General features: G+C 37.7%; 2 protein-coding genes, 1 long non-coding RNA gene and 1 other non-coding gene across 4 annotated transcripts; 1 reads left to right on the forward strand and 3 right to left on the reverse strand.

Annotated features, from left to right (window-relative positions):
- Positions 1-46: 46 nt before the first annotated feature.
- Positions 47-6,869, reverse strand: LOC135676980 (lipoxygenase 6, chloroplastic-like). Its single transcript, XM_065188753.1, has 9 exons — positions 6,295-6,869; positions 5,076-5,356; positions 4,594-4,831; positions 2,779-3,108; positions 2,532-2,617; positions 2,273-2,380; positions 1,890-2,188; positions 1,245-1,511; positions 47-1,064 (listed from the first exon to the last, which is right to left on the reverse strand). Exons 1-9 carry the CDS (start codon positions 6,662-6,664, stop codon positions 305-307), a joined length of 2,739 nt encoding a protein of 912 aa, XP_065044825.1. The 5' UTR covers positions 6,665-6,869; the 3' UTR covers positions 47-304.
- Positions 6,870-10,294: 3,425 nt separating this feature from the next.
- LOC135676981 (uncharacterized) lies at positions 10,295-14,160 on the reverse strand. Its single transcript, XR_010514502.1, has 3 exons — positions 13,977-14,160; positions 12,233-12,351; positions 10,295-10,471 (listed from the first exon to the last, which is right to left on the reverse strand). It is a non-coding gene; the product is annotated as an uncharacterized LOC135676981 (long non-coding RNA).
- Positions 14,161-18,070: 3,910 nt separating this feature from the next.
- On the forward strand, positions 18,071-25,541 carry LOC103989324 (uncharacterized). Its single transcript, XM_009408130.3, has 9 exons — positions 18,071-18,301; positions 19,086-19,885; positions 20,148-21,532; positions 21,795-22,086; positions 22,198-22,416; positions 23,543-23,716; positions 23,980-24,174; positions 24,291-24,404; positions 25,079-25,541. Exons 2-9 carry the CDS (start codon positions 19,163-19,165, stop codon positions 25,391-25,393), a joined length of 3,417 nt encoding a protein of 1,138 aa, XP_009406405.2. The 5' UTR covers positions 18,071-18,301; positions 19,086-19,162; the 3' UTR covers positions 25,394-25,541.
- On the reverse strand, positions 22,769-22,893 carry LOC135677963 (U6atac minor spliceosomal RNA). Its single transcript, XR_010514792.1, has one exon. It is a non-coding gene; the product is annotated as a U6atac minor spliceosomal RNA (small nuclear RNA).
- Positions 25,542-26,101: the final 560 nt, after the last annotated feature.

Here is a 26,101-nt window from a genome sequence, read left to right on the forward strand (position 1 = left end):
TTGATAGAGTAATTATCACTGTTATAAGCCCATACAAGAATCATCATTGAGAAATGGCACATAGATTGACACAAAAGAGTGCAAAACCAAGGAACAATTTTAGTTCATCCCAACTGGAACAGTGCAGATGTTTTGCCATAACATGAACAATATACATACAAATAGGTTGAGCAAAAGCAATCTCTCATCTCTCCTCTTTTACTTCACAGGCATTCCACAAACTAGTATAAGCAACACACATCAGGTAGCTCTGAGAAAGATCCATTGTCCTACGAAGAATAATCTCGTGAAGTAGTTCATCACATCATATTGATATGCTGTTTGGGATCCCTCGCCCTGTCACTCCTGGGCCAGATAAGGGAAGAAGAAGTTCATATGGTGGAACACCTGCGCCGCTCCTGTTCTTCAGATAAAAGTTCTTGTTCCTTCTATTTATGATCTCCTCGATCTCTTCCAGCCTCGCAGAGAACTTCTCAAAGCAGCTCGCGATATGCCTGTCGTTCGTCCAATGTGCATGTGACTCGATCACCTGACCGAGGTACTCCTCATCTGGGGAGTGTGTTGATAACGTATCCTGAACCGCCATTATTTGAGTGGCTTGCAGCTGTGATGGCAGAGCCGATAGGAACATGTACTGAGGATTTAGAAGGAACTTCTCGTACTCTGGTTCGTCCTCTTGAGGAATGAGCTTCTTCATCAGCGTAGGTCGATTTGGCATGTAACCTCCGAAAGGATATTGGCCAAAGTTTATTGCTGCATGTTGTCCAGATGCAGTCCACACAATTATAGTCAGTATGTGGATCAAGTCTTCCTTGGTGTTCAGGTTAGGCCACCATGGTTCATTTCTTTTGTCAGGGTGACCTTTGTTCTTTATCTCATCCCACCATGCTTGGAGCTCTACATCTGAAGTCACACTACTGTCATCTGAATAGTAGTGGGTGACATAATCCTTGACCCAGTCTTCAATTGCCGACCATACAAGGAGACCGTCCGCAGCATAAGGATAGTCCTCGATGACCAACTTTACTCCACAAGGCATCGAAGGATCCTCAATAGCCATGCCTCTGAATTTCACAGTTACAAGAATCATCACATCCAAGCAAGATTGTTCCATAAGCACAAACAATTCAATGAAATGCAAGGAAATTAAAGAGTTCAAAGTATTACCCATAAGATTCTTTGTTCTAAACAACATGCCCATGAGCAGATTAATGTTGAAGGACTAAAAGCCAAAGTTTGCTTACCTCCGAATAAGGTCAGCTGGAAGAGCTTCCATGTCAAACCGCCAGAGACTCTTGTATGCAGCCGAACTCAGCTCCATGGAGTACTTCCCGGGACTGAAACAGTTTTCGATGATTCCTCCACCATTGATCAGACTTTGGCGAGCCAACGCATTTATTTCCAGTGTGTACCGCATGTGAGGATGCAACAGCATGAAAATTGGGTGCATCGAACTAAGCTGTCTATGAGTAGCAATGATGTAGGGCTCCATGGCAGCATGTGTCCTCAACCTAAAATTGAAAACCATAGTTCTTTTAGGAACACCAATTGAACACATTACACCAGAATTTAAACTATGACCAACCATGAAAGTTATCATATGGGTGTTTGTGCATCTACATTTTTCGACAATTACTGTGACTGTGAGGGATGTGTATTTTGCCTTAATTTAGTCAACATGTACATTAGTGGTCTAAATTTTGCATGTTAGTTTTTGATGCTTAAAGTAGTTTCTGGTTTTTGATCAATTATCAAAAACACATAAAATGTCACTGAATATGGAGCAACACATGTTGCGCATAAACCGACATTCATATCTGATTACTCTAATCCTACTAATATTAACCTATCCTAAATTGTGAATATGCTTCAACACAAAAACAGCTCACCAGTGGTTCACTAGCTGATGGACACCAGCATCATTTGCGCAGGCATGAGCTTTGGCTAATTTCCAAATCCAGTTTGTTGTTGCATCATGCCCATGAGTGTATACCCTTTTCCTTGAAGCTGATGGAGTAGATGGCAGGCTAAGCTCAATTGCAATTGGTCTGAGTATGCCACTACGTGTGTGGAACAAAACTGTCCTTGAAGCATACATTTTCCTTTCTTTCAAGGAATTGATCTTCTTAACATATGGCAAAAGGATGTCATGGTAATCTATTATAAATAGTCTGTCATTATCCATTGCCTGCACGACGAGTTGCAAAGAGAACCATCATGAGAGGACAACAGCATAAGAACCAAAAGAACAGTTTATAGGCTCCATCATTACCTCCTGAAGGCTCATTCCATTTAGTTCATGCTCCAGGCATTCCTTAGTTATTGCAGACTCTGGTGATCCATAGGTTTCAGGATCTAGCTTACTACGTATTGGAAATTCCTGCAACCAAGAAATACCATGTGAGTAATATTAAAAGATTTTTAGTTATTTTCTTTTCTATTGCCTTTTTCTATTATTATTTGGGGTAGGAAGCAAAAAAAATGAGGTTTTGGCATAACAAAGCAGCATCCTGAAAATAGCATGTTCATACCCTTAATCTTTGAATATCTACAGGATTAACACCAGCTAGTGTCTGCCGAGCGAATTCATTGTCCCTCAACCAAGAAAATCTGTCTCCTGAAAATAGTCATGAAGCAAAGATATTTCATCAAAGAAGCAGTTTATAAGATAATGGTACTAAAATGAGACATCTTTTAGGACAAAATATAAGCTAATATTTTTTAGTCACTTTAGCTAGGATATGAGTTTACGCTAGTAAATATTGTCATTATGCTTACTTGATATGATTGATGGTATGTCATATTTCATCAGTTTTTCACCCATGCTCAACAAGTTGCCGAGAACCGTAGGAAGTAAAAGTTTCTGAGTAAGTTTTTGCTCCTCGCTCTTTATAAGCAAACCATCTTTGTATAGCCTGTCGATATCAGAAAAGCACTCAAATTGGCTATCTGAACTAGATAGTGCAGCCATCAAAGCTGGTATCAGATTGTGAAACAATGCTTTCAGAGCTCCAGCATTAAATGTATTTTGCTTGATTTCCTCAAAAGTTTCATCACGCGGAACATACACAGAATGAGGTTTCTCTACTCTACACTCAGCACTTAGATCTGCATTTGAACACATCATATGTACATGATTAGCTTGTGTTTTAAGTTGGTAGCATTAAACAAAAGGAAGATTTTCCAAGCTTTAATCATTGACAAGTAGCAGAATTGCTAAATCTATAAAAAAAAAAGGTCGATAATGCATGTAGAGAGTTATATGACCTGCAAGATTACCACAAAATAAAGTTAAATTGATTGCCATCAGCAAAGATAAACATGAAAAGACTGCCACTTTAACATAGTCGATTAATAAATCTTTTGCATACTGTTTATAAAGTTAAAATGAATGTAATTCATGATATAATAGTTCAATTAAATTGAATAAAGATATCAAAGTGCCATTTATTTTGCAGTCAAGGCAAGGTAATTGAAGATTTCTATCTTTTTCTCCCTTCTTGCCATCCTCAATGAAGTCTATGATTTCAAAGATTGATATGGCTGCTTTAGCTATGTTACAGGTGGAATGATATTGAATTTGACCTATTGGTAGAGGTTTAGCACCTTACTTACTGAAGCATATAATATTTTTTCGTAAGAGAAAAAGATACTTAGAAGTTAGAACTAAAAGGACTGTGCCTTTTCCATTTTCCTCTCATTTTTCTCATACTTGCTAATTCATCCTTTACTTGAACTCAGTTAATTCATTAAGTTCTCTGGATACTCATGCATGGTTGGGTTGTTAATTGTTATATCCTCTTTGAAGACATGGTGGGGAGGAAAGTGGATGATCTTGCCATGTTATGACGTTTTTATGATAAAATTGTTGGGAAGCCTTTCACACAAGCAACAAAACCAGTCCCAAGACAATAAATCTCTTAGATCAGAGAACATAATTTTCACCATACTCCTATTTCTTTACTATTCCTTAGCATATCGGTGTTAGGAAAGAGTGGCTCTTATTGCCATTTCCATAGCACAGTCCGATTTGAATTCTTGGAGTGTGACAGTGATGAGAAATGAATTTTTTTTCCATCCCCAGCTGAGAATAGGATTATATTGGAAGTGTTGGATAAACTAGTTAAGACAAATCCATCTTATAGTCAGACTTGAGAAACCAACTTTGATTTCTATATAGTATGGGTTGAAGTGATGGTAGTTTATGCCAATGTGACAGTGCAGTGTTACGCATGCACTACAGAGCGGTGAGTGCATAAGCTGCTGTTGGCACAAGGTTCACTGAGGTTTCTGCAGGCCCGATGAGAGTGCTCATGAGGATGTTTTGAGTGAAGAAGAGAAAAAAAGAGAAGAAAAGGAGAAAGATTGATGGTAGGAAGTTTTTGCGGAGTAGGCAAAACAGAAATCACACTAGATTCTATTGCTCAGATGACTCAATTGCAGTGAAGAGAAGGATGAAAATTAAGCAGGCTAAAATTATTTTCTTTGTTCTTTTTTTGAAGGAAAAGTTGGAAAACACACCCTTTTGAGAAAATTTGGCCTATTTGGCATGGCTAAATTACAGTTGCTATACTCACTTGCAACAAAAAGTACCTGATTTTGTTGGTGGTCTACCCGTGCGACAGCGTCTGGGATATGGCCTTTTTGAACCACCTAGGACCGGTCTAGCAACATCTGGATCCTTATCAGGATTGCCCAAGTCATTATAAAGAGCATAGTCATATATCATTTCAAATTTCTTTCTCTCGCCTTTGCCATTGCCACGCAGACCGAGTAAGATGTCCTGTCTGATGTTCTTTAAACCATCTGGGGTTTGTGATGATAAATATGCCTGATCATATCAAGAATGGCATCAGAGAACAAAATCAGTAGGTAATACTTACAATTAATTGCATCTTCGACCAGAGAAGAAAGCAAACTTCTTGAGTTTTTACTTCCTAGCTAATGATTCAGTAATTGGCGTTGCAAAGATCATACAGAGATATTGTTTCTACTCTGTGTTTAAGCAGAATTTATCACAGCAACAATGTGATTGTTTTTTGATGAGTACAATGCTTACTTGCTTTCCATCTCACCTGATTGCTGAATATTATCCGGCTCTGAGGATTATCATTGCGAGTGTGGATCCATGTATTTGAAGGGAAGAAAAATGGTCCGTCATTAAAACCATGAACAACAATCTCCATCAGGTAGAACTCCTTTTTGTGGAGGTTGGTGATGCAAATGGCTCCCGGGCGACCAAAACCAGATGGCACAGTGAAATTGGCTGCATATTCAACAAGTGATGGATGGTTTGATGATCTTGGCAGAAAACCCCTTACAGCAACCTCTGCACTCCTTTTTCCTGATTCAGAATCTGACAACAACAAGGTACATGGATTAATCATCCGACACGGATCCTGAGTGTATCTAGATATTTTTCTTGATAATGTCAAAGCACACAATGAAAACCTTTCATGTTAGGTCACTGAAAAGTCAGAAAAAGCACCCATTTCATTGTCGAAGGAAAAAAAATTGTGTAAAACAATCCATATAATACCGTAGGACAATTAAGTTTTGTTTTACAAATCGTCGAGTCTGATAACACACTTGATGAGATTATTATCCCATGATAGCAGAAAAAAATTATATATCAACACCTTCCTAATACTACAAGACTGGTTTTCTTAGCTCTACCTTTTACCTTCTGGCATCTGAAACTTAGTGAAGGCTGAGCTCTGAGTCACATATGCGTCGCATCACATGCATCTCGGCAAAACTACTCGATGAAGAAAAGAGCAAAAAAAACAAAAATGCAAAAGGGAGTGACAAAGCTGGAAGTGGAATTCTACTGGTGGAAGCTTCATCAGATAATGTTGCCCTCCACTTGATGAAAAAGAATCACTTGACGAGAAGTTTAACCACAGTACTATGATTGAACATTCATCACCTAACAAGCATAGTTTTGACTTGCGTGAAGCCGTCATTTCCTCAATCAGAACTCATTCATGTTTGACACTCTACTGCTAATCACATTTCAGTAACAGTATAAAAGAGTAAAGAACTCAGTTCTGCGCTAGAAGAGAAAGGGATTGGCACTTGGAAACCATGACAGTGTCAGCTCAGCACCAAATATAACTATTCCCCACAGGAAAAGACACAGTCCTACAGAACTATCACAGACAAACTGAAACACTCCAGCATGAAACTGGCCATATCTGAAGTCCAAATCGAAAGGCAAAACAGAACAAATTTCTACCCTATTTAAACAATCCAGACATGAATCTGATCATTTGAAATGTTCGATTGGCTCACCGGGATCGATCTCCTCGCTGACGAGCTGGACAGCGATGCCCTGTCCGATCCCATTGACGAAGTACTCCAACTGGTCCCCAATCTTGCTCACCAGCTTCTCCTTGATCCTGTTCCTCACCGTGAGCACCACCCTGACGTCGATCGAGTCCCCCGGCGGCGCCGCGGCCCTCAGCGCAACGCCGACGGCCGCCGGCTGCGACGGGAGCGTGCCGACGCTCTTGTCGTCGCTGCTGATCACCGCGCGGACCGTCCGGCTGGCGATCGATCGCCGGCAGCTGCCAAGGTTGACCAAGCGAGTCCTGCTGCTCCTGCCGGCATGGAGCTGCGGGGCGATGGCGGGGAAGAAAGCGGTTGACTTGGCGGACAGCATCCCGGAGGCCAAAGTCCACAACCACAAGTGAAGAAAGGAGGGAACTTTACAAGATCTAGTGAATGTATATATCAGTCTCAGATAAGAAAAATAAAAAAGGAGGAAGCAGAAGAAGAAGAAGATGATGAAGGTGAAGATGATGATGAGGAGGACTGAGGAAACGTCAGAGCGGAAGAGAGAGAGAGATGGAGATCGCAGTGGGTGTTTGATGGAGGGGAATTATATATTTGTAGCAGGACAGTATGTCGGTGGAGAGTACACGCGAAGGTTCGCATGGAGATTGATGCATGTGAAGGTTTGTATATTTGCAAGGTTTTGAATTTTCAAAAACTTTTATGTTAAACTGAATTATAAAGAATCACATACAAAAATCATTTATTTTGGGGATGTATATATGAATTTTTGCATGCTTTTGCATGTAATAAAAATATTTTTATTTAATTTTATTTTATTTTTCTCATTGATTTTCTTAATATAAATATAGATATTCTAATATAATTTTTAAAAATATAAATATCGTAACATTAAAATAATTAATTACATAAATTAATACATAATTAGCCCTGTTGAGTCGGCATCAGCTTCGACCAGCTCCAATGTGTCTGTTGGTCGAGGGACCAAACACGTAGTAGGGAATTCTCATTGGCCTCCACAGCAGCGCCGTTGGGTCTTTCCATGGGACCCGCGACTGCTGACCAATGATAAGTGCCACGTGGCATATATGGTGGCTTGCCTGACCCATAGGATCCGTTTCCCACGTGACGTTTCAACTCGAAAAAGGTCCTTATAAAGCTTATCTGTCGATCATATATATATATATATATATATATATATATATATATATATATATATAACGCACAGAAATTATTATTTATAGGTGGAAAAAGGCACGTGCGTAAGACTATTTGCACGTGTAGGCACGTCTAATTAAGGGAAAAAAAGGCTATGATTAGGTGTATTTCTTAGAATTTTACTTAGGAAGGACTTAAACAACGAGATACTTGTCATAATAAAAAGGAATAAAGGTAGGACTCAGATATAACAATAATAGGTAGGAAATCCAAATGGTATTTTCGATATCTTCATAAAAATGTTTCTTTTAGCCACTTGGTTTCCTGGGAATATCTATATTTGCCCTTTTCATCAGTACTTACCCCCATGCAAATGATTTGGCTGCCCCACTTGATTGCAGAACAAACTTGACCACCTGGTGCAAGTCATCTCCGAGCTGTCCCAGTCCTTTCAAGATGACAAGTGCAGCTCGTTTTTCTGTTCTTGAGATTGTTCATTGTGGTCATCATCTCACCTTTTCCTCTCAGAAATGAAGCAGTAGAAATAAATACTGGATTTCACTGATTGAACAACGACCTAAGTCATCTCCGATCTGTCGCAGTCCTTTCAAGATGACAAGTGCAGCTCATTTTCCTGTTCTTGAGATTGTTCATTGTGGTCATCATCTCAAGTTTTCCTCTCAGAAATGAAGCAGTAGAAATAAATACTGGATTTCACTGATTGGACAACGACCTAAGTTCATATTTTATCTTTATTTTTACATGGAGGACACTAATCTTTTCCAACTTGGATATGCTCCTTTTATTTTAGCATGAAATAATGATATCTAATGCAAACTGTGTGGGGAAATGATTGTGCGTATTATTCACAGAGAAGGCTGTGAGATTGCATTGCTACGATCATCTACAGTAAGTATTCCTAAAGTCTGCAGTTGGGACAGATAACTTTAAGCTCTCAGGTCTATTGCAGCACTGCCTTTCTGCAGCAGCCAAAGAAATCCATGGCCAAAGCCATGGAGGCTTAAAGGAGTCTAATGCTAATTGCTCAGCCGCGGATGGATGGATAGAAGCATGATCTGGTGAGAAAGCAAATGACGTAAACTCTGTTACATCAACGGGAAGATGTCTTACTTTATGGTGAGATCATTTCAGAAAAATGGTGGCCGGCAGAACAACGTCAGATGTGGTCTGAGTTATCTTTTCATGTCTAATGATTGCAAGCAATGGACCCACAATCAGGTATAGAACTCATAATTCAGCATGTCATTTGTCAATACTGATAATGTTAATAACATTAATATTATAAGAAATTTTTGAATGTGACGCATGATGTGTAGTACAAGAACAGCAACATAACCTGTTATAGTCCTTCCTGATCATTAAATAATGGAAATAAGAGTTGTCGTAAACACCTTCTTGTAGATTCTATTTGTCATGATGTGAATTCATTGGTTTCTTCCTTTTGTTTTGTAGCATTATTTTTTCTTTGCTGTTTTACATGTGAATTTATATTGTATGGATCGAAGGAGTGTCAACATGATAAGAACCATACTAAATGGATGACAGCTTGAACCACATGCCGTGAAATGACAATAAATGTGAGAAGCATATGAAACGAAGAATTATTTTCATAATATGCCCAAGACCAGAAGAACACGAAGACAATCTGATCTTGATTTGACCACTCTTAAATGGCACATCAAGAAAAAGTCAAGACGATGGGTAATTATAAGTATTTGAACTTGTCAGCATCACAATTTATATACCTCAAAAATTTATATTAAGATCTCTTTAATTCTAAAAGTAAAATAAATAATCTTATTTATTCGTCAATTATATTGATAAAAATATAAATACGTCATATGGAGCAATACAAAAATAATAAGTAAAAAGATAATTTTAATGTTTATATTGGATCGACGTAAAAGTAACGAGCAGAAATATAATTTTAACATTCCTTTCGTTTCTAGCAACAAGTAACTTTATGAGTGTGTCATCGTTTCTAGCAACAATTAACTTTATGAGTGTGTCGTCGTCGTCGACACACTCATAGAGAAGGCTAGATGATATTGAAGATCACCTAACCAAAGATAACCTCTATAGAGGAGATTACATCAAGGTCGACAAAGCAAAGGCTCTCATGAAAATGAGGAGGCCCAGTTGCCCTGTTACTTAGTCTGCCTTGCTCTAGGCGTAGCGAGAGTGGTCACTATCGAGATGTTTAGTGTCGTCGTCACCCAATTGTTAATGTTGGTGATGATCAACGATAAGAAGAGTGCCCAGAACTTAGGTGGTGATAAATAGGGCGACAAAGAAAGCATGGGGCAGAATCTACTAACATTACTATATGCCTAGCCAAGAGCCAAGCAACAAAGAACAAGAGCTAAGAGGTTATGTTGCAATTTGATGTCATGCATTCCATTCCATGGTAGCATGAGCTAGGCCACCTAGAAGACTGATTACATTAAATTTGATTATCATGTCTCTTCGTTTTATCAATGAAGACTGATTACATTAAATTTGACAATAACAACTAAATTAATTCTGCAAGTCTGAAACATGATCCAATCTGACCTAGGTCCCTCCATGATATCATGTGGAGAGGGAGTCATTTGTAAATGGGGGGGTTGGGGAAAAATCAAACAGATAGCCTTAAAAGTCCAAGTTGCAAATATATAACGCAAGCAAGAAGGGAGTTTCTCAACATGGCAGAGAACTGATTTACTGTATGACCTCATCATGTTATATTGTGCTAAACTCTCACATAAAAGTTGCAGGAATATGAGCACACAAATAGTCAGACAAAAGCAGAAACCATAGAGAATTATGCCATCCACCATGAGAAATTCCAAATTTTCCTTGCAATGAAAAATTTATAATACAAGAGACAAAAACATCAATAAACAGGTATAAAGAAATATCATACAGGTTCAGTTTGTCGGTGGAAGGCTTCAAGCCTTGACTTGAGCATTTCAACTGTGTCATCCTTCCTTTGGATCAAGGGTTCTCCTGACACCTTCAGAGAGCAAATAACATTAAATGTATAAGACGACTTATGACACTAGGACATAAAATACAAGGTTCCCGAGACCTGGCATATCTGATTACGAGAAACTTCGCTAGCATCAAATGCTGGAGTAAGTTGCATAGGCAATGAATGTAACAGCAAGTACATGACAGTCAAAGAGCTCAAAAATGACTCTGCTATTAGGGTAGACTGAATCAACCCAAATAACTGTCAGTGCCATGTCAGTTCTCATAGAACTGATGAGTTGCTTAGGTATGAGACAAAGACAAAATACAAGGTTCCAGAAATCTGAGGACAAGAAACTTAGTTAGCATCAAATGCTGGACTAAGTTAAAGAATGTAACAGCAAATACATGACAGTCAGAATAAGCTTAGTAAGGTCTCTGCTATTTAGGTAGACTGAATCACCACTAGAAACTGCATAGGTCATGTCAGCTCTCATAAATATGACAAGTTGGACCCATACTTGTCAGTGTGATACATCAGGCACATGAGTAATGATATCGCACCTCGAAAACTTATCAGGGGAGATTCAGTCCACCGAAATAGCAATTACACCTCAGAAGACATACTAACTTGTGCAATTTACAAAGTAGTACTATGAATCATAGACAAGCGTAAGAATTTTTGATTGCAACAGTCAGTAATTAGAACATACAAACCTTCTGATTGTGTACACTTGTAGTATTTATTTCCTGACAGTCAACGGTACCTTCTACCACCAATATGAACTCAATACTGCAGGTATTCCTTACACACTGCATACATGCACATTTCTCCACATATACATAAATACCTCTATGCATGTATATAGATGCATATAAACGTACATGTATATGTGACAAAAATCTGATAAGATTAACCATTAATCTTAATACTACATGGTACATAGACTATGAGTAGAAATCTTTAGCCCAACAGGAAACTAAATGTTTTACTACTGATTCCTGGATTTACACAAACACTATAGCTTCCCACCTGTCTCTGCCTATGTCCCCAGGTTAGCCTAGGACAGTTCTTAGGTAAAAGTAACCTTTATATGCACTGGTTAAATGAGGTGAGTCAATTTTAGTTAATAGCACAAAGAGAGGAAGAACAAGAATTGATGGAACTATACCAGAAACAAGAAAAAGATATTTGATGGCTATTAGAGTGAACAGAGATATTCCCCGTCGCAAAGCTCAATGACAGACTTCAGACCTTAAAGCTTCTTATTGATGTTGTTTTGTTTATATAAGACATCTGAACACTGAAATGTTCCTTCTTTATATAGACAAAAGTGTGTGCTTCCAAATTACCCAAGATATAGTAATAAAGGCAGGAAAAAGTGCCCATAATCTGAATCAAAAATCTCAAAGATTTTCATTAAAAGCTAAAAATATAAAAGTTACAATTCGATGTTTTCAGAATACCTCATGGAGTGAAACGATAAAGGCAAAAAATTATTTATCGAATTCAGCTGTACATTAACCATTGTGTGTGCTAACCATCACATGAGTATCCAGAAATAGCAAATGAAATCTGCCTCTATAGTTAAATTTGAAATAATGTTCTCAAACATAAAAGTGAAAAACATTTGTTGGCTCACAGAATGGAAAATTTTTTTAAGTAATGTTAATAACATAAAACACCAACAATATCTACATGGGTACTGTTGTTCACAGTGTCCACATTGGTAGAGCATGTCAGAAAGCATCTTGCTTACAGAATGCTTAACTAGAAATTTTGTATTTTTTATGTCTTACTCACATCATCAATTCCAGGACCTTTGAAGGAGAAAATTTGGTGTGATAAGTCCTGCCATCATCAATTGCAAAATTGAGCACTTTATCAACTTTGACACCTTGTTTTGCCAGCATCTCATCGAGCTGCATGAAGAAGTTAAGAAATTGTAACAATGCTCCTGAGCCACAACAAAGAAATACTTAAACATCAGATAAAGCTCTCTTGTGCCTATCAATGTGAAGAGTGAACTTAGAATTAGGGTGAAAAGAAACAAGATTTTAAACTTTTCAGCTTGGACAACCGTCCTTGGGAATCCATCCAGAATGATACCCTTTTGGCATGATAGTTTTTACATTGCCTCATCAATTATTCCAACAACCAAGTCATCATAGACCAACTTCCCTAGAAAATTTACAGCCAAAACAAGTAGTTGATCTTTAGAAGGTAGCCTTGCCATTTGTTCTCATTCCTTTTATCCTAGTTCATCAAGTGTTGTTTCCTGGATGCCATCGACCGAGAGTCGGCACAACTTGTTCTTGACGCGAAGGCGTGAGGCTATTCAAGTAACCCACGTGGTAGTCCCGCAAGGCTATTGATGTGGCGCCGAGGTGGTTCCGAGATGGCCTTCGGAGGGACTCCGAGTGTCCAAGGTGTCTCGAGGTGGGCTCCGATCTCATCAGGAGATCTTGCACAAAGGTTAGTGTCAGAGGGCTGTTTCTACTCCTCTGACGCTCAAGTTAGTTTTATGGTATTGTGTGGGTGTAAAAGGCTTTCTCTGAGAGAGCTCCCACTCCTAGGCAGGCATCAAGGCCGACTTTTATACCTGGGCGGCCAAGGGGACTATCTGTAACCGTCGCAACACCCTCCCCTTAGCATTTTGTCCACGTGGACGACAGGCCCGAATGGTCCCCTGCAGCCTATCGTCCACAAAGGCCGATTGAGGGGGAGCAGATCCGATCGGCCACCCGGGGACCACTGTCCCCAGCGGTTGACAGGATCGGCCCGAACGACCACCCGTGGACTGTTGTCGACGGGGGCGACAGGCTATTACCTCTCCCATGTTGCTGCCGAGTAGGGAGGTGACTCAACCTTTACCTTCCACGTCGGTGCCTTGGTGGTGGCCAACTGTCGGGCTGGTTTAGTCGCCAAGATATTACCTATCATCAAGCAATACCTTAACCAATGCCTATTTAATTTTAATTCCAAGAGGGGTTTTGGCTGCAACAGCAGCTCGCAACATATCACCAGTTGCCAAATGACACAAGCAATATTCATCCTTTATAATACGTGACCGAGTGCCCTTCCCAGACCTCGGTGGCCCTGACAAGACTTAGAAGTTCATCACCGTTTTCTTGTCTTCTGTTTGAGGAAACCAAAAGTTTATTTCTTGTAATGTACGGTCTCAAAAGTGTGCTTCCTTATGATCATCATATTCACGTCACCAATTTCAAGAACTTGCCCTAATTATCTCGCACAAGATTCAAAATATTGATGCTACGTGACATCAATGTAAGAACCAGATTCAAATTTCCGAGACAATGTATCGAGAAATAATTTTCCGAAGCCGCTTTTCTTGAATACGCAACATTAGACAGCAAATTACCGAAACAATAGGCGCATCAAACCCTAACTACCAGCAAAATACTTGACTAAACAATCTTTCATCCTACGTTGCAACCAACAGGAACGATGCTAAATTCTGACGCCAAAAGGAAAGGAACTGCATAATGGAGAAATCCAACGAGCGATTGCCGGAGAAATGTAGAACCTATGAGAATGAGGCGCTTGTCGGGCTTGGAGGCGCACTTCATGCGGTGGAGGACCTCCGTCATGAGATCCAGCGACCGCACGTCCTCGAGATCCACTTGGCCGCCGCTCCCGATCTTCTTTCCTCCACCAATCTCGTCCTCCGAAGCGAAGAGGGTCGCAGAATCGATCGAACTCAACGCCACAGAGATCAGTTCGAGGACACACTCGTGGCGGTTTAGGGACGGACGCACAGCAAGCGCTTCAGAATCTCGACACGTCATACTTTGCAGATGACGTAAGGGATGCTTCGATGCCTTACGCTTGCGGGACCCGCTGTCTCTCCAATGACAAATCAGGTATTTTCGGGGTACAAGCGACAAGTGAAGAATGGTTTAGTGTTGATTGTGCAATTTATTTTAAGAGGGGTTTTTTTTTTCTATTTTTATTTTTGAACGATTTTACTGAAAAACCTTCTTTTTTATTTTTTTTCCAAAAGTACCCCTTTTTTTTTATTTTTTCCAAACTATACTCATATTTTAAATAATACTAAAAATATCTCTCACTAGTCTCAATGTTTTTTTTTCCTTTTAATTTTGGGGACATCTTATGGATTGGTCCATAAGGTGCATTGGTCCAAGTGGATAAACTATTATAGTGTTTTTATTTTACTTGTTTGTAGTATTTTTTATTAAAATACTAGAAACACTATAAAGATATTAAAAAAAATACTATAAGTGATATTATATTATGGTGTTTTCATTTTGCTCATTTATAGTGCTTTTTATTAAGATATTAAAAATACTCTTTAGTTGTGATTGTTTATAGATCATTACGGTATCATATTTTTATGGTCGTTGTTAATTTGGTTGAGACTAAGAGTTCATTTGGATCTAAGTACTTCTTATGGTAATTTTATTTTGATGACTAAAGCACTATAACATGCTAATTTTTTATTTCTATTTGGGTAATATTATTTCGTACCTATTTGAATCCAAATAATAAATAATTTTGTTGAAGTATTGAAAATATTATAAAACTATTGAAAAATACTATAAGTAATATTATATTATACCTTTTGATTGTGGTTGCTCACATATCATTATGATATTAAATTTAGTTTGATTGAGGTTATGAGTCAATTTATATTTTTATTATGATGTCTAAAATCATATAATAAGCCACAACATTGCAACATTCATTTGGTTCAAAATTTATGAGAAAAATATATTGGTGGTGAAGGATATTTTTAACATTATTCAAAATAGAAGACATCATTTGATAAAATAAAAAATATATGAAATCTTTTCAGGAAAAAATATTATAATTTTTATCAAAGAATATAATTTTTCAAAAGTGATTGATCTAATCTTATTGCTTATTGAATTGATTTAAGAGGAAAAAAAATGAAAAAGTGAACTGATCACTTAATTTGTTAATCCCTTAAGTGATAAAAACAATAGCTTTCTATGATAGCAAGCCAAAAGGAAAGGCTTTTTTTTTTCCTATAATTTTCTCTAAAAAATAATTTTCTATCATGCAGAATTAGTTGATCGATTTGTCAGTAGATGAGTCTACTATACTAAGATTATAAACTCTCAACCATTAGTAAGTGGATATAATATATTAATTTCGATATCGATGTTCATATGCAAATAAGACTTTATTGATCAAATATTCCATTTCTGTCTCCAAAAGAGAATTACTCTAATTTTAATAATGGGATTGGAGTTGGTGGGTTGATTAGGATGACAAAGACTAAGGAGTTGGAGTGAGAATTAGAGAAAGGGAAGAAAATAAGGTTTTGAATAGGAGCTAATTTTATATTGTGAGTCAAGTTTAATCTGAGATAGAGACAACTCACTTGTCTCTCACCACCACCAACCATGCATTACTTGTATGGAATGCTGAAAGAGTCAGGTTTGTTGATTAAAGTCAATATCTAATGCACATTTGATTAGAAATTTTGTCCCTAAGTTGTATGAATCATTGAATGTGTGATACTAAATTAATATTATGTTTGAAACTTGGATCCAAAGAACAACTTCCTTGATTTGGCCATTCATATTTGTATTCCTACATCCATCTTTTTAACACCACTATCATTATATCTTGTTACCACACCCACCATAATGTTTTGCTCTATTAATGAGACCAAGTCCATACCAACAAGACAAACTATCATCTATCTCTCTCTCTCTCTCTCTCTCTCTCTCTCTCTCTCTCTCTCTCTCTCTCTCTCTCTCTCTCTCTCTATGTGTATATATATATATGTATACATAGAGAGAGAGATTTATAAGCCTTCAAAAATTAAAAGAGATCAAATATCAAATAATTGACTAAAGTAATAAAAAGCATAATTAGCAGTAGTTAAAACTGGCATCTATCATCTAAATTTGTAGAGAAATATATATATGTATACATATGAGTTAGAGAGGCAATACTCTTACAGTAAAAGGATTAAGGATAAAAATATATTATGAATAATCTGTGGTCTCATCCTCTAACTTCTATCACAAATTATGATTTCCACAAGGATAACCATTTATTGGGTAAAAGTTTGGGGTTGTTGATCATCACATTACTCATAATCCATTATCTAATTCTTATAACAAAGGAGAGATGTTGATGATTCATGGCACTGATCTTATTGGAAACAAAATGGGAGAAACAATACTTGTTTCCAGCTCATCACATCAAAGTAAGTACATCATGGAGGGCATCACTAAAGCAAATGCCTTAGTTTGTCTGGAAATAATGATGCTTGGCATAGAGGACCCACAAATAATAATAATAAATATATGTGTATAATAAAAATATATTCATAAATGAATCTAATAAAATTTATCTAATGGGACATCCATATTTTATACATCATAGGCCTATCAATGTTTAAAATATTGAAATTTATAGTATTTTTGTAATGAGTTATCAGCAATACCAAAAATATTATAACTAGAGTAAAAAAAAAGAAGAAAAAATATATTATTCTGCTTACATCCATCCACAGAGGACATGGAAGTGCCACCAGACCCTTGAAGACACTAACATTTCATCTGCCTCATGTTGTGCTTGTTGTTGCTCACCTCCTGGTGTTATTTGCATGACCATTTGTTTATTTTGTTGCTTAGGACATTACAGTGATGCACCCAATGAGAAGACAAAGGCATGGTCCTGTGGTCCATCAATTAACATAGCCAATGGAGAAATGGTGAGACACCATCATTGGGTTAGGCTCAGGACAATGAACACTCACCTCTCACCATCTACCTTGAAAGGTCCATCATAGTGATTCTAAAATAATGTTACACCTGCAATTACCCTATCAACTAATTTTATCTCTTTCAGTGTTAGAGTAAACTCTCCATTTATGTTTACAAAAAGATAAAAAGAAATTAATTTTATTACTTAGTGGATCTCATGTTCACATATATAATTTTTTAATATAATAATTAAGATATAATTTTTAAAATTATTAAAAAAATTATCAAATTAACTATTTTTAAAATACAATAAATATTTATGGGAAACAATAATTTTTTGAACATGCATTTGCTTGATAGAAAGTAAAAGGTATCGAGTAACTTAATTGATATATAAAATACAATTTTAAGATCAAATCTTAAGGACAAATAATTTTATGAGCAATACTAACTAAATTAAAAAAAAATATTCCATAAATAAATTCAATTAATTAGAAATATTTGTGGTGACAACAAAATGGACCACCAGCCACAATAGACAGCCGACACCGTGGACTCCTTCCAACGTTCCGAAACCCCACCAACCCAATTAGCAGCAGCGGCATGTCGTTACCCCTCCGGCAACCGGTTCTCCGATTGGCCAGAATGCCGCCGGGTCCACGGGGTGGCTCGGTGGTTGTTAAGGTAACGTCTTTTGGACGGACGAGAGGCTCCTCTCGCGGAACTCCACCGTGGAGTGGGCCCGCCGGTCTTTTCCACTTGCGCATGGCGGAAGTTTGAACCGTCCGATGGGGATCGGACGGGTGTAGTGGTATCGGGTCGTCTCTTTCGGCTGATCTCTCTCCCACTCATGCCGTCGGCGAATACTTCCAGAGCACAAACGCATCCCCCTCTCTCTCACCATGACCTCAGATGGAATGCGCTCTGACTAAATTAATATCCTATTCCTGCAAAGGCAGCTTCTTTTATTGAAAATCTATTCTTCTTCTTCTTGGCTCGTCTCTTTCTTTACTCTTGGAGGGCGGCCTTTGCTCGCCATTGTGCTCTGACCACCGACCTATTGGCGGAGGAGATATCTCGGAGGGAATGCTGAGAGTTGGCGGCGATCCGCAGCTATCGTAGACGATTTAAGTCCCTGTGCGAGGTGACCTTTCCTCTCTTTCCATGTAGGATTTTTTGGGGCCTTGGGTTGCTGAAAGATCTGATCTTTTTTGGTCTCTCCATTGCGTTTCTTGTGATTGGCTAGAGAATCTCCAGCTTGCGCTTTTTTTCTGGCCTCTAAATCACAGTGCTAGATGACCTTTACTCTCTCTGTTGTTTCAATAGGATATGTTTTGGTAGAAACTTTGATCTTTCTTTGGTTTTCGTAAACAATTGTTTGAATGAGATTGTATCCTTTGGATTTCTTTTAGAGCTTTGGTCGCATTTTGTGAATTCTCGGTGTTCTTTTACCTCAAAATTTGTTCTTTTATCTCTCTAAGTTGTCTTCTCCTCTCCTCATTGATTTGGTGTGTAAGCTGTGAAGAGTTGAATTGGATCGGCAACGAAGTAAGCAGTTTAGTCGTTACAGTTACACGAAAAAGATGAATTTCTTCTTTCTTTCTTCCTTTCTTTCTTTCATTCTTTTCTCCTTTACTCATTTTTGTGGAGTTAGAACCATTTGGATGTGGGATAGTTCAAAACACTGCTCTTTTGGGGGTAAATTGGACACATTCTTGTGATCTCTTCATTTTGTGGCTGTGTGAACTAAAATGAGGTTTTCTTTGTGTTAAACTTGGTCAATAATTGATGCCTTGTGTGAATGAGTTCTTAATCTATTGTTTAATTGGATCTATCACGATCTACTGAATCGGCTAAGTAGGACTGTTTCTTTTAATTCTTGAGTTTCTAACATCGTATAACTTCTCCTTTCAATGTTGATATCTCAGAGGACAATTCTTGATCTGCATTTCCGGTGGCATTTGCCGAATACACCCTCCCACCATCAAAATCCAGTCTTGCAGCCATGGTGCTGGGCCTGCGGTCGAAGCACAAGAAAGGCACTTCGGTTCACGTAGATTACATCATCCACATACTAGAAATAAAGCCATGGCCACCATCCCAATCCCTGAAATCCCTGCGTTCCGTGGTCCTGCACTGGGAGAACGGGGACCGTAGTTCTGGGTCCACGAGCATTGTTACTCCTAACCTTGGATCAAGTGCGACAGAAGGCAGGATTGAATTTAACGAATCATTCAAGCTTGATGTCACATTATTGAAGGATGGCTCAAGTAAAGTCAATGACAAGGGTGCATTTCAGAAGAACTTGCTTGAATTCAACTTGTATGAACCCAGGAGGGATAAATCAAAGGGGCAGCATTTGGGAAGTGCTCTGATAGACTTGGCAGATCATGGTGTCATTAAAGATACTATGAATGCTGGCATTCTGGTGAGCAGCAAGAGGAGCTTCAGGAACACAGCACAGCCGGTGCTCTATGTTAGGATCCAACCCCTCAATAATGGCAGCATCAGTTCCTCATCCAGAGAGACTCTCTCAAAAGAGGCGTCATTAGATGGAAAGGAGTCAGTATCGGACTTGATGAATGAGGAGTATGCCGAGGAAGCTGAAATTGCATCCTTCACTGATGATGATGTGTCTTCACCTTCATCCCTTGCTAACTCATCATCTGCTCTGGAGGCAAATGCAGATTTCTCAGTTCACAATGGTCCTGATGTAGAAGACTACGAGGTACTTAATAAATGTCCTATGAACATGTACATTAGGAGATGGCTTTGGCAAATTAGTCACTGGTTCCTGATTGCTCTGGAAAATACAATTTGTGCCCCCATCAGTTTTTTTCTCAATGTATTTCATGCATGTCATTGCAATTTACATATTTGACAAAACATAATTTTTGATATGGTTTGAATATTGATGTTTGTATTTCAGCCTTGAAATTTCAGTTAAATATTTGGATGAGAAATTATGTACCTATGTGTTGGTTTTACAGAATGTGCACCAGAAAGTGAAGGAGGATGAAGAGGTGCATGACAATGATTCCAAATTACTTTTGACATCTGAGCCTGCAAAGGTAGATGATGATGATTCCAACTTACTTTTGGCACCTGAGCCTGCAAAAGTCGAGTCACAAGTGACAGAAGTTTCCTGTGCAACGAATGTTGTCATCGATCAAAATGTGACTTTGCCTGATTCTTTGTTGGTAGGCTCATCTAATAATAACAAAATCTTAGAAGATTGTGATGGATCTGAATCCAAGTCTTCTCAAGAAAGTTCAATGCTCACCATGGAGAAGTCAGAAGCCCTGAGCATGGTGTCTTCATCTTTCACTCGTATTATAAGTCCAGAGGGAGCAACTGGATTTCACACTGTAAAAGAGGCTGCAGATGAGAACCTTTTGATGCAAGAAATCCAAGAAAAGTCGATAGATTGCAAGAGCACAGAAAACATTGTAGAAGTCCTTGTACATAATGAAGATAATAGTGTAATCACAGACATAGTTGAGCCTTCAGATTTTGCTTTTCAGATGAACAAGTCAGACATCTCTGAAGCCAAGCAAAATTTTGATCAGGAAGGAAAATCAGAAGAGAGTAGAAATGAATCAGAGGAAGCTGATCATGGTGCACGTTACATGTCTGCAGAGACCGAAACTGAACCGTCAGTGGAAGCAAATGCAGTTGAAAGTCATCTTACTGAAAATGAAAATATAACTAATGCCCTTGAGAATACTTCTATTGCTACAGCTGAAAGTGCTGAACATATTTCAGTCATTCAGCAGCATAGTATTTTGCAAAATACTGGCACCATATCCACTGACTTGGCTATATCTAGCCGGAGATCTTTTGGTGAGAAACATAGGAACACTTATGCCAGTGAAAGACTGAAGACTATGAAACTTTCAGTGCGGTCACCTCCACGATTGATAGGAAGTATTGCTTATGGTGCCAGTGACCAGTATAAAGAAGATGTTAAGGAAATTGACATCCAAGAAGATGCATGTAATAATGGCACAAACTCTAGCACAGATGATGGAAGGGATGACAATGAAAGCACTAGCTCAGGTTCAAGTAAAGTGAAACATGTTTCTAGAGTTAATGGAAGGGGCTTTTCCAATAACAAAGTCCATGAATTGGAGTTCAGAGTCAAGTTACTTGAAGCCGAGCTGAGAGAAGCAGCTGCCATAGAGATAGGCCTTTACTCCATAGTAGCAGAGCATGGGAGTTCAGCACATAAGGTCCATACTCCTGCTCGACGGCTTTCTAGGTTGTATAATCATGCTTCAAGACAATGGTCAACCAAAAGGAGGGCAAGTGCAGCTAGAAGTATTGCATCAGGACTAGCTTTGGTTGCAAAAGCCTGTGGAAATGATGTAGCAAGGCATGTAGAATATTCCTTTTTGTTTAACAGAAGCAATTATCACTAGAAGATCAAACTGCAAAGTATAAAATAAATAATTTAATATCTAAATTCTGGAAAAATACTACCATAGAGACACTTAATTTCTGGCTTTCTTTTGTTTGTTCAATTATTCTATTGTTATTAGACATGCTGATTTTTGGATTTACCAAATTATGCCTTACATGTTAATTACTTGACTACATCATACATTAATAATTTTTTTTATTTCTGGTCAAAACAGGTTGACTTTTTGGTTATCAAACACAATTGTGTTGAGAGCCATTGTGACTGAAACCAGTAAGTATCCAGATATTCCAAAATCTGCTAGTATTCGCGCCACAAACAATGGTTCTGTAAAGTTACCAAAGAGCAAATCTTCTCCATTGAAATGGGAATCTATTTCTCACAAGAATGAGAAGTTTTATTTCTCTGAAGAGTTTGGTGATTGGGATGATCCAGATACGCTGATATCTGCACTGGAAAGGATTGAAAATTGGATATTCTCTCGAACTGTTGAGTCCGTCTGGTGGCAGGTACACACTTATTGGCTATGAACACACGAGCCTTATAAGATATATATGTTGTAAATTCCTGGACTTAGAATCTCTATTTGGGCCTCTGACATATATTTCCTTTTGTTTCAGACGTTAACTCCATGCATGCAGTCTGGCTATGAAGGCAGTGATCAACAGTTGGGTTCATACTCACAAAAAAGCTATGGAAGGACACCAAGCATGGGTGATCAACAAGGAAACTTGTCTGTAGAAATTTGGAACAGGGCTTTTAGGGATGCCTCTGAGAGGCTTTGCCCCCTTAGGAGTGAAGGACATGAGTGTGGGTGCTTACATATGTTAGCTAGATTGGTAAGTACAACAAATATTATAGTTACTGGCTACGCTTATCTAAGTGGTTGTATTGAGACATTTCTTTGGCATAGCTCACTAAAACCAAATTCATTGTTGGTGGCTAGCTATTATACAATGACCAAACAAGTTTAGAAGGTATATCCCATCTTAACAAAAATTTGATCTTGTCTATCTGAGCATTTAGTAGCTTATCCTGACTATAAATTTCAACCACAATTCAGGGTATGATAAGAGTGCCAATGCGCTCTACAATAGCTTAGATATACTACTACATGCATGATCATTTATAATATCTCTTTGGATCAAATTCTTAAGCTTCGTGTGTGGACAACAACATCCTGGGGTGGCAACAAGAAATTGCGTAAGTTCCAAACAAAGCAGGAAGCTTGAACCTTTTGTTTTAACAATAAAGCCCAAGGTTGTTCCAACCCCTTGCCAGGGGATATGCCAATCATCTTTCCTTTCCATGAACATTTTTTTAATTTTCTTTTTTGTTAACAGAGAACAGAGCCATGGGAGAAAAATCCTATCTTGCAAAGCTAAAATAGCGAATGAGATTTTATTGAAAAGATTTTAGACTATTTAAGCAGATATTTTAAACAGTACAGAGTCCATCTGGAAATAATTTTCTTTTTGTGATTTTGTCTTAAATTCAATATAATCTGGTGAATTTGGTGTTGATTCACTTTACTTTAACGGCAGGTGCATATTATTGGTCTCTATTTCATATGTACTGATGTGGGGAAAACATGGTGATACAGTGGCATGAAGTGTTGGTTATTCTGATCTTTCTGAAGTACAATATGTTTAGTGGTGCTTATGTGTGTTTAATCCATATTCTGGTCATTTTGTGCAATATGAATGGAGCAATAAGGTTATTATATACAGTCTCCACAGAAGTACCAATTGGAGGTTGTGTTGATACAGGAGTAATTGCCCTAACAAGATAGTGGATTCATCTGACTAGTGTTTTCTCCAATTTTTGTTTTAATTTTCTTGTGTTCTAGTCCTCGGACATGAAATTGCTTAAAATAAACAAAGTAGTCACTTTAATAATCAAAGGAACTTTTACAATTGAATCATCATTATCTAGCTATTTAAGTGTTGTTATGGTCCTTACCAGGTGATGGAACAATGTGTAGCACGACTTGATGTGGCTATGTTTAATGCTATCATGCGTGAATCAGATGATGAAATTCCAACAGACCCAGTGTCAGACCCAATTGGTGACTCCAAGGTTCTTCCTATTCCTACTAGTGAATTAAGCTTTGGTGCTGGAGCTCAGCTGAAAAATGGCGTAAGTAACATCACGGCTTTATTATATATCTGCGTATTCTGCTCATATAGAGAATTGACTTATTTTCAAAGTATTGTGCAAACAATTATAAGGCAATTAAACTTTATATTCAGTCCTGTCAAAGATTTTTTTTCACTTTTTTCTTTTTGTATTTTCTCATTTGTGATTGGTGATATTCTAGAACTTTGGCTCAGTATCTTCTATATCACTTCTCTGAAAATCTAGTTTGAGCTTGATCTTGGTTCTTTTCTTTCTGTGAATAGATTGGTAACTGGTCTAGATGGCTGACTGACCTGTTTGGCATGGATGTGGATGACTTTGATATCGAAGAGAATGATCAAGATGATGACAAGATTCCTATCTCAGTGTCCTTTAAATCCTTCCATCTCCTGAATGCACTAAGTGATCTTCTCATGCTTCCAAAGGATTTGCTTTTGGAAAAGTCTATCAGAAAAGAGGTTTGTATACAAATTAGGACCCTCATCTATATTTCTAGAAATTTTGACTTTACCATATATTATATACTTTAATTGAATAATGTGTCCTATTTTGTGTTTGTTGTTGCTTTGTGAAGGTATGTCCGACATTTAGTGCATCAATGATCAAGCATATACTTAGCAGATTCCTACCAGATGAATTTTGTCCAGATCCAATTCCAGATGCTGTCCTACAAGCTCTAGAATCTGAGGTTAGTACTAAAGAACATTGCCATACTCCAATCATGCCAATCTAAATAAACATTGCAGCCAGTTAAAAAAAAAAGCCCAATGCACAAGGCAATGCAGAGTTTGTGGAGGATCAATGGATGCAGTTTTATCATGTAAACAGAGGGATAAATCACTTTGGTCACTTAAATTGCAAAGGGAGAAACCTTACTATGACACCAAAGCTTATTATCATTACTGCAAGTTAGTTGATGATCATCATTGTTGTGATTTAGACCTTTATTAACTAGGGATAAACATCAATGAATGATGAGCATAATAAGTTTCCATACATTGTTGCTCATACTTGACCCTTGATTTGCAAAATCCTGTCTGGCTCGTGAGTTGCTCATCAGATAGTTTAAAATGCATACTTATTTTATGCTTTATGATTTCTGGAAATCCTTTCATTCTGATAAAGAACAATTAGCTTTTTCTTGCATGGCGTTCTGTTAAAATCACCACGTCAATACTATTTAAAGCTATTAGTTAATAAATATTGAATTAAACATTGCTGGATTCAAAGAAGAAAATTTAGTTAGTCTATGTACTCACTGCATCTCTTTAGGACTATATGTAATGCAGGCTTATGTTATATGTTCTTGATATCTTATGACTGGCTCTGAGAATTTTTGTTCTGATTTGCAAATATCATTAGGAACCTTTTGAGAGCAGCCAAGAAGAAATAAGAAATATCCCATGCGATGCATCTCCAATCATTTACTCTCCACCATCAGTTACTTCAATAAAGAACATCGTTGGAGAAGTACGAAGCACATCTTTTCTGAGGAGGATTGGATCATCTGTGCTACGGAAATGCCACACGAGCGACGACGAACTTGAAGAACTGGATTCACCCCTTGCCACCATCATCACCGACAATTTCTCTTCTCCGAAGATCGAGACCAAACATGCCAGTTCCAGCTTTATCAGGTACCAGTTGCTCCAAGAGGTTTGGAGAGACGATGATTAGTCTCTTCTTTTTCTTCTTACATCATTTTTTCTTTTTCTTTTTTGCTTCTTGTATGTAAAATTCAAGCGAATAATCTTCTCTTGTGTATATTGTGCTTTGTGTCAACTTGAGTTGCAGAGAAATGCATGCTTTGTTTAGATTTGGCATAGAGCTGCTATGTTGCTCTCAGAATTGGACAGATTCAAATGTATCCTTATTTGCTTATGTAGAAGCAGAGTTTTATATTTAGGTAAAAATAATAATATAAATTTTGGATACAACACCCTAATTGATATTATAAAAAAAATATATATTTCTAAGCTATTGAATCCCTCAGATTTAATGCTTAAAAGTTTTTCCTCAATTTCCATTGTTATGTGGGAATCATGAAATGTAGGAATAAAGAGGTTGAGCAGTATTATGCCTCTCTTGCATTATAATTATTTATTTTGTGACACCAGCATTTTCTTTGTAATTTGCATTTTGCATTATATAGTAAAATGATCAGATCAAAGTTAATCTCTAATAAGCAATTACTGACAAATCACAGAAATCTACTCCTAAAATTTAGATTAAACACAGAGTTGAGATATTTTTAGAAATAGTATTATTTGGGTCTACTTTTATATCCCACAAAAAGGGTTAAGATATTTTGTACACCACTAACTCATATTAGCCTTTTACTATATTTAGGTCCTTTTATTGGGTCAAGCTTTGGTTGACCCAATC

Source organism: Musa acuminata, chromosome BXJ1-6, assembly GCF_036884655.1.
Source record: "Musa acuminata AAA Group cultivar baxijiao chromosome BXJ1-6, Cavendish_Baxijiao_AAA, whole genome shotgun sequence".
In the NCBI taxonomy this organism is placed as follows: domain Eukaryota; kingdom Viridiplantae; phylum Streptophyta; class Magnoliopsida; order Zingiberales; family Musaceae; genus Musa; species Musa acuminata.

What these genes read in the sequence shown, in the direction of transcription:
- LOC135676980 (XM_065188753.1), bottom strand. Translation starts at nt 6,664, where the DNA reads ATGCTGTCCGCCAAGTCAACCGCTTTCTTCCCCGCCATCGCCCCGCAG. An exon ending in TAGACCACCAACAAAATCAG is followed by an intron (nt 3,109 to 4,593) that starts GTACTTTTTGTT and finishes GTTCAAATGCAG; the next exon opens with ATCTAAGTGCTGAGTGTAGA. An exon ending in TAGATATTCAAAGATTAAGG is followed by an intron (nt 2,381 to 2,531) that starts GTATGAACATGC and finishes TCTTGGTTGCAG; the next exon opens with GAATTTCCAATACGTAGTAA.
- LOC103989324 (XM_009408130.3), top strand. Translation starts at nt 19,163, where the DNA reads ATGGTGCTGGGCCTGCGGTCGAAGCACAAGAAAGGCACTTCGGTTCAC. An exon ending in TGTGGAAATGATGTAGCAAG is followed by an intron (nt 21,533 to 21,794) that starts GCATGTAGAATA and finishes TGGTCAAAACAG; the next exon opens with GTTGACTTTTTGGTTATCAA. An exon ending in GAGCTCAGCTGAAAAATGGC is followed by an intron (nt 23,717 to 23,979) that starts GTAAGTAACATC and finishes TTCTGTGAATAG; the next exon opens with ATTGGTAACTGGTCTAGATG.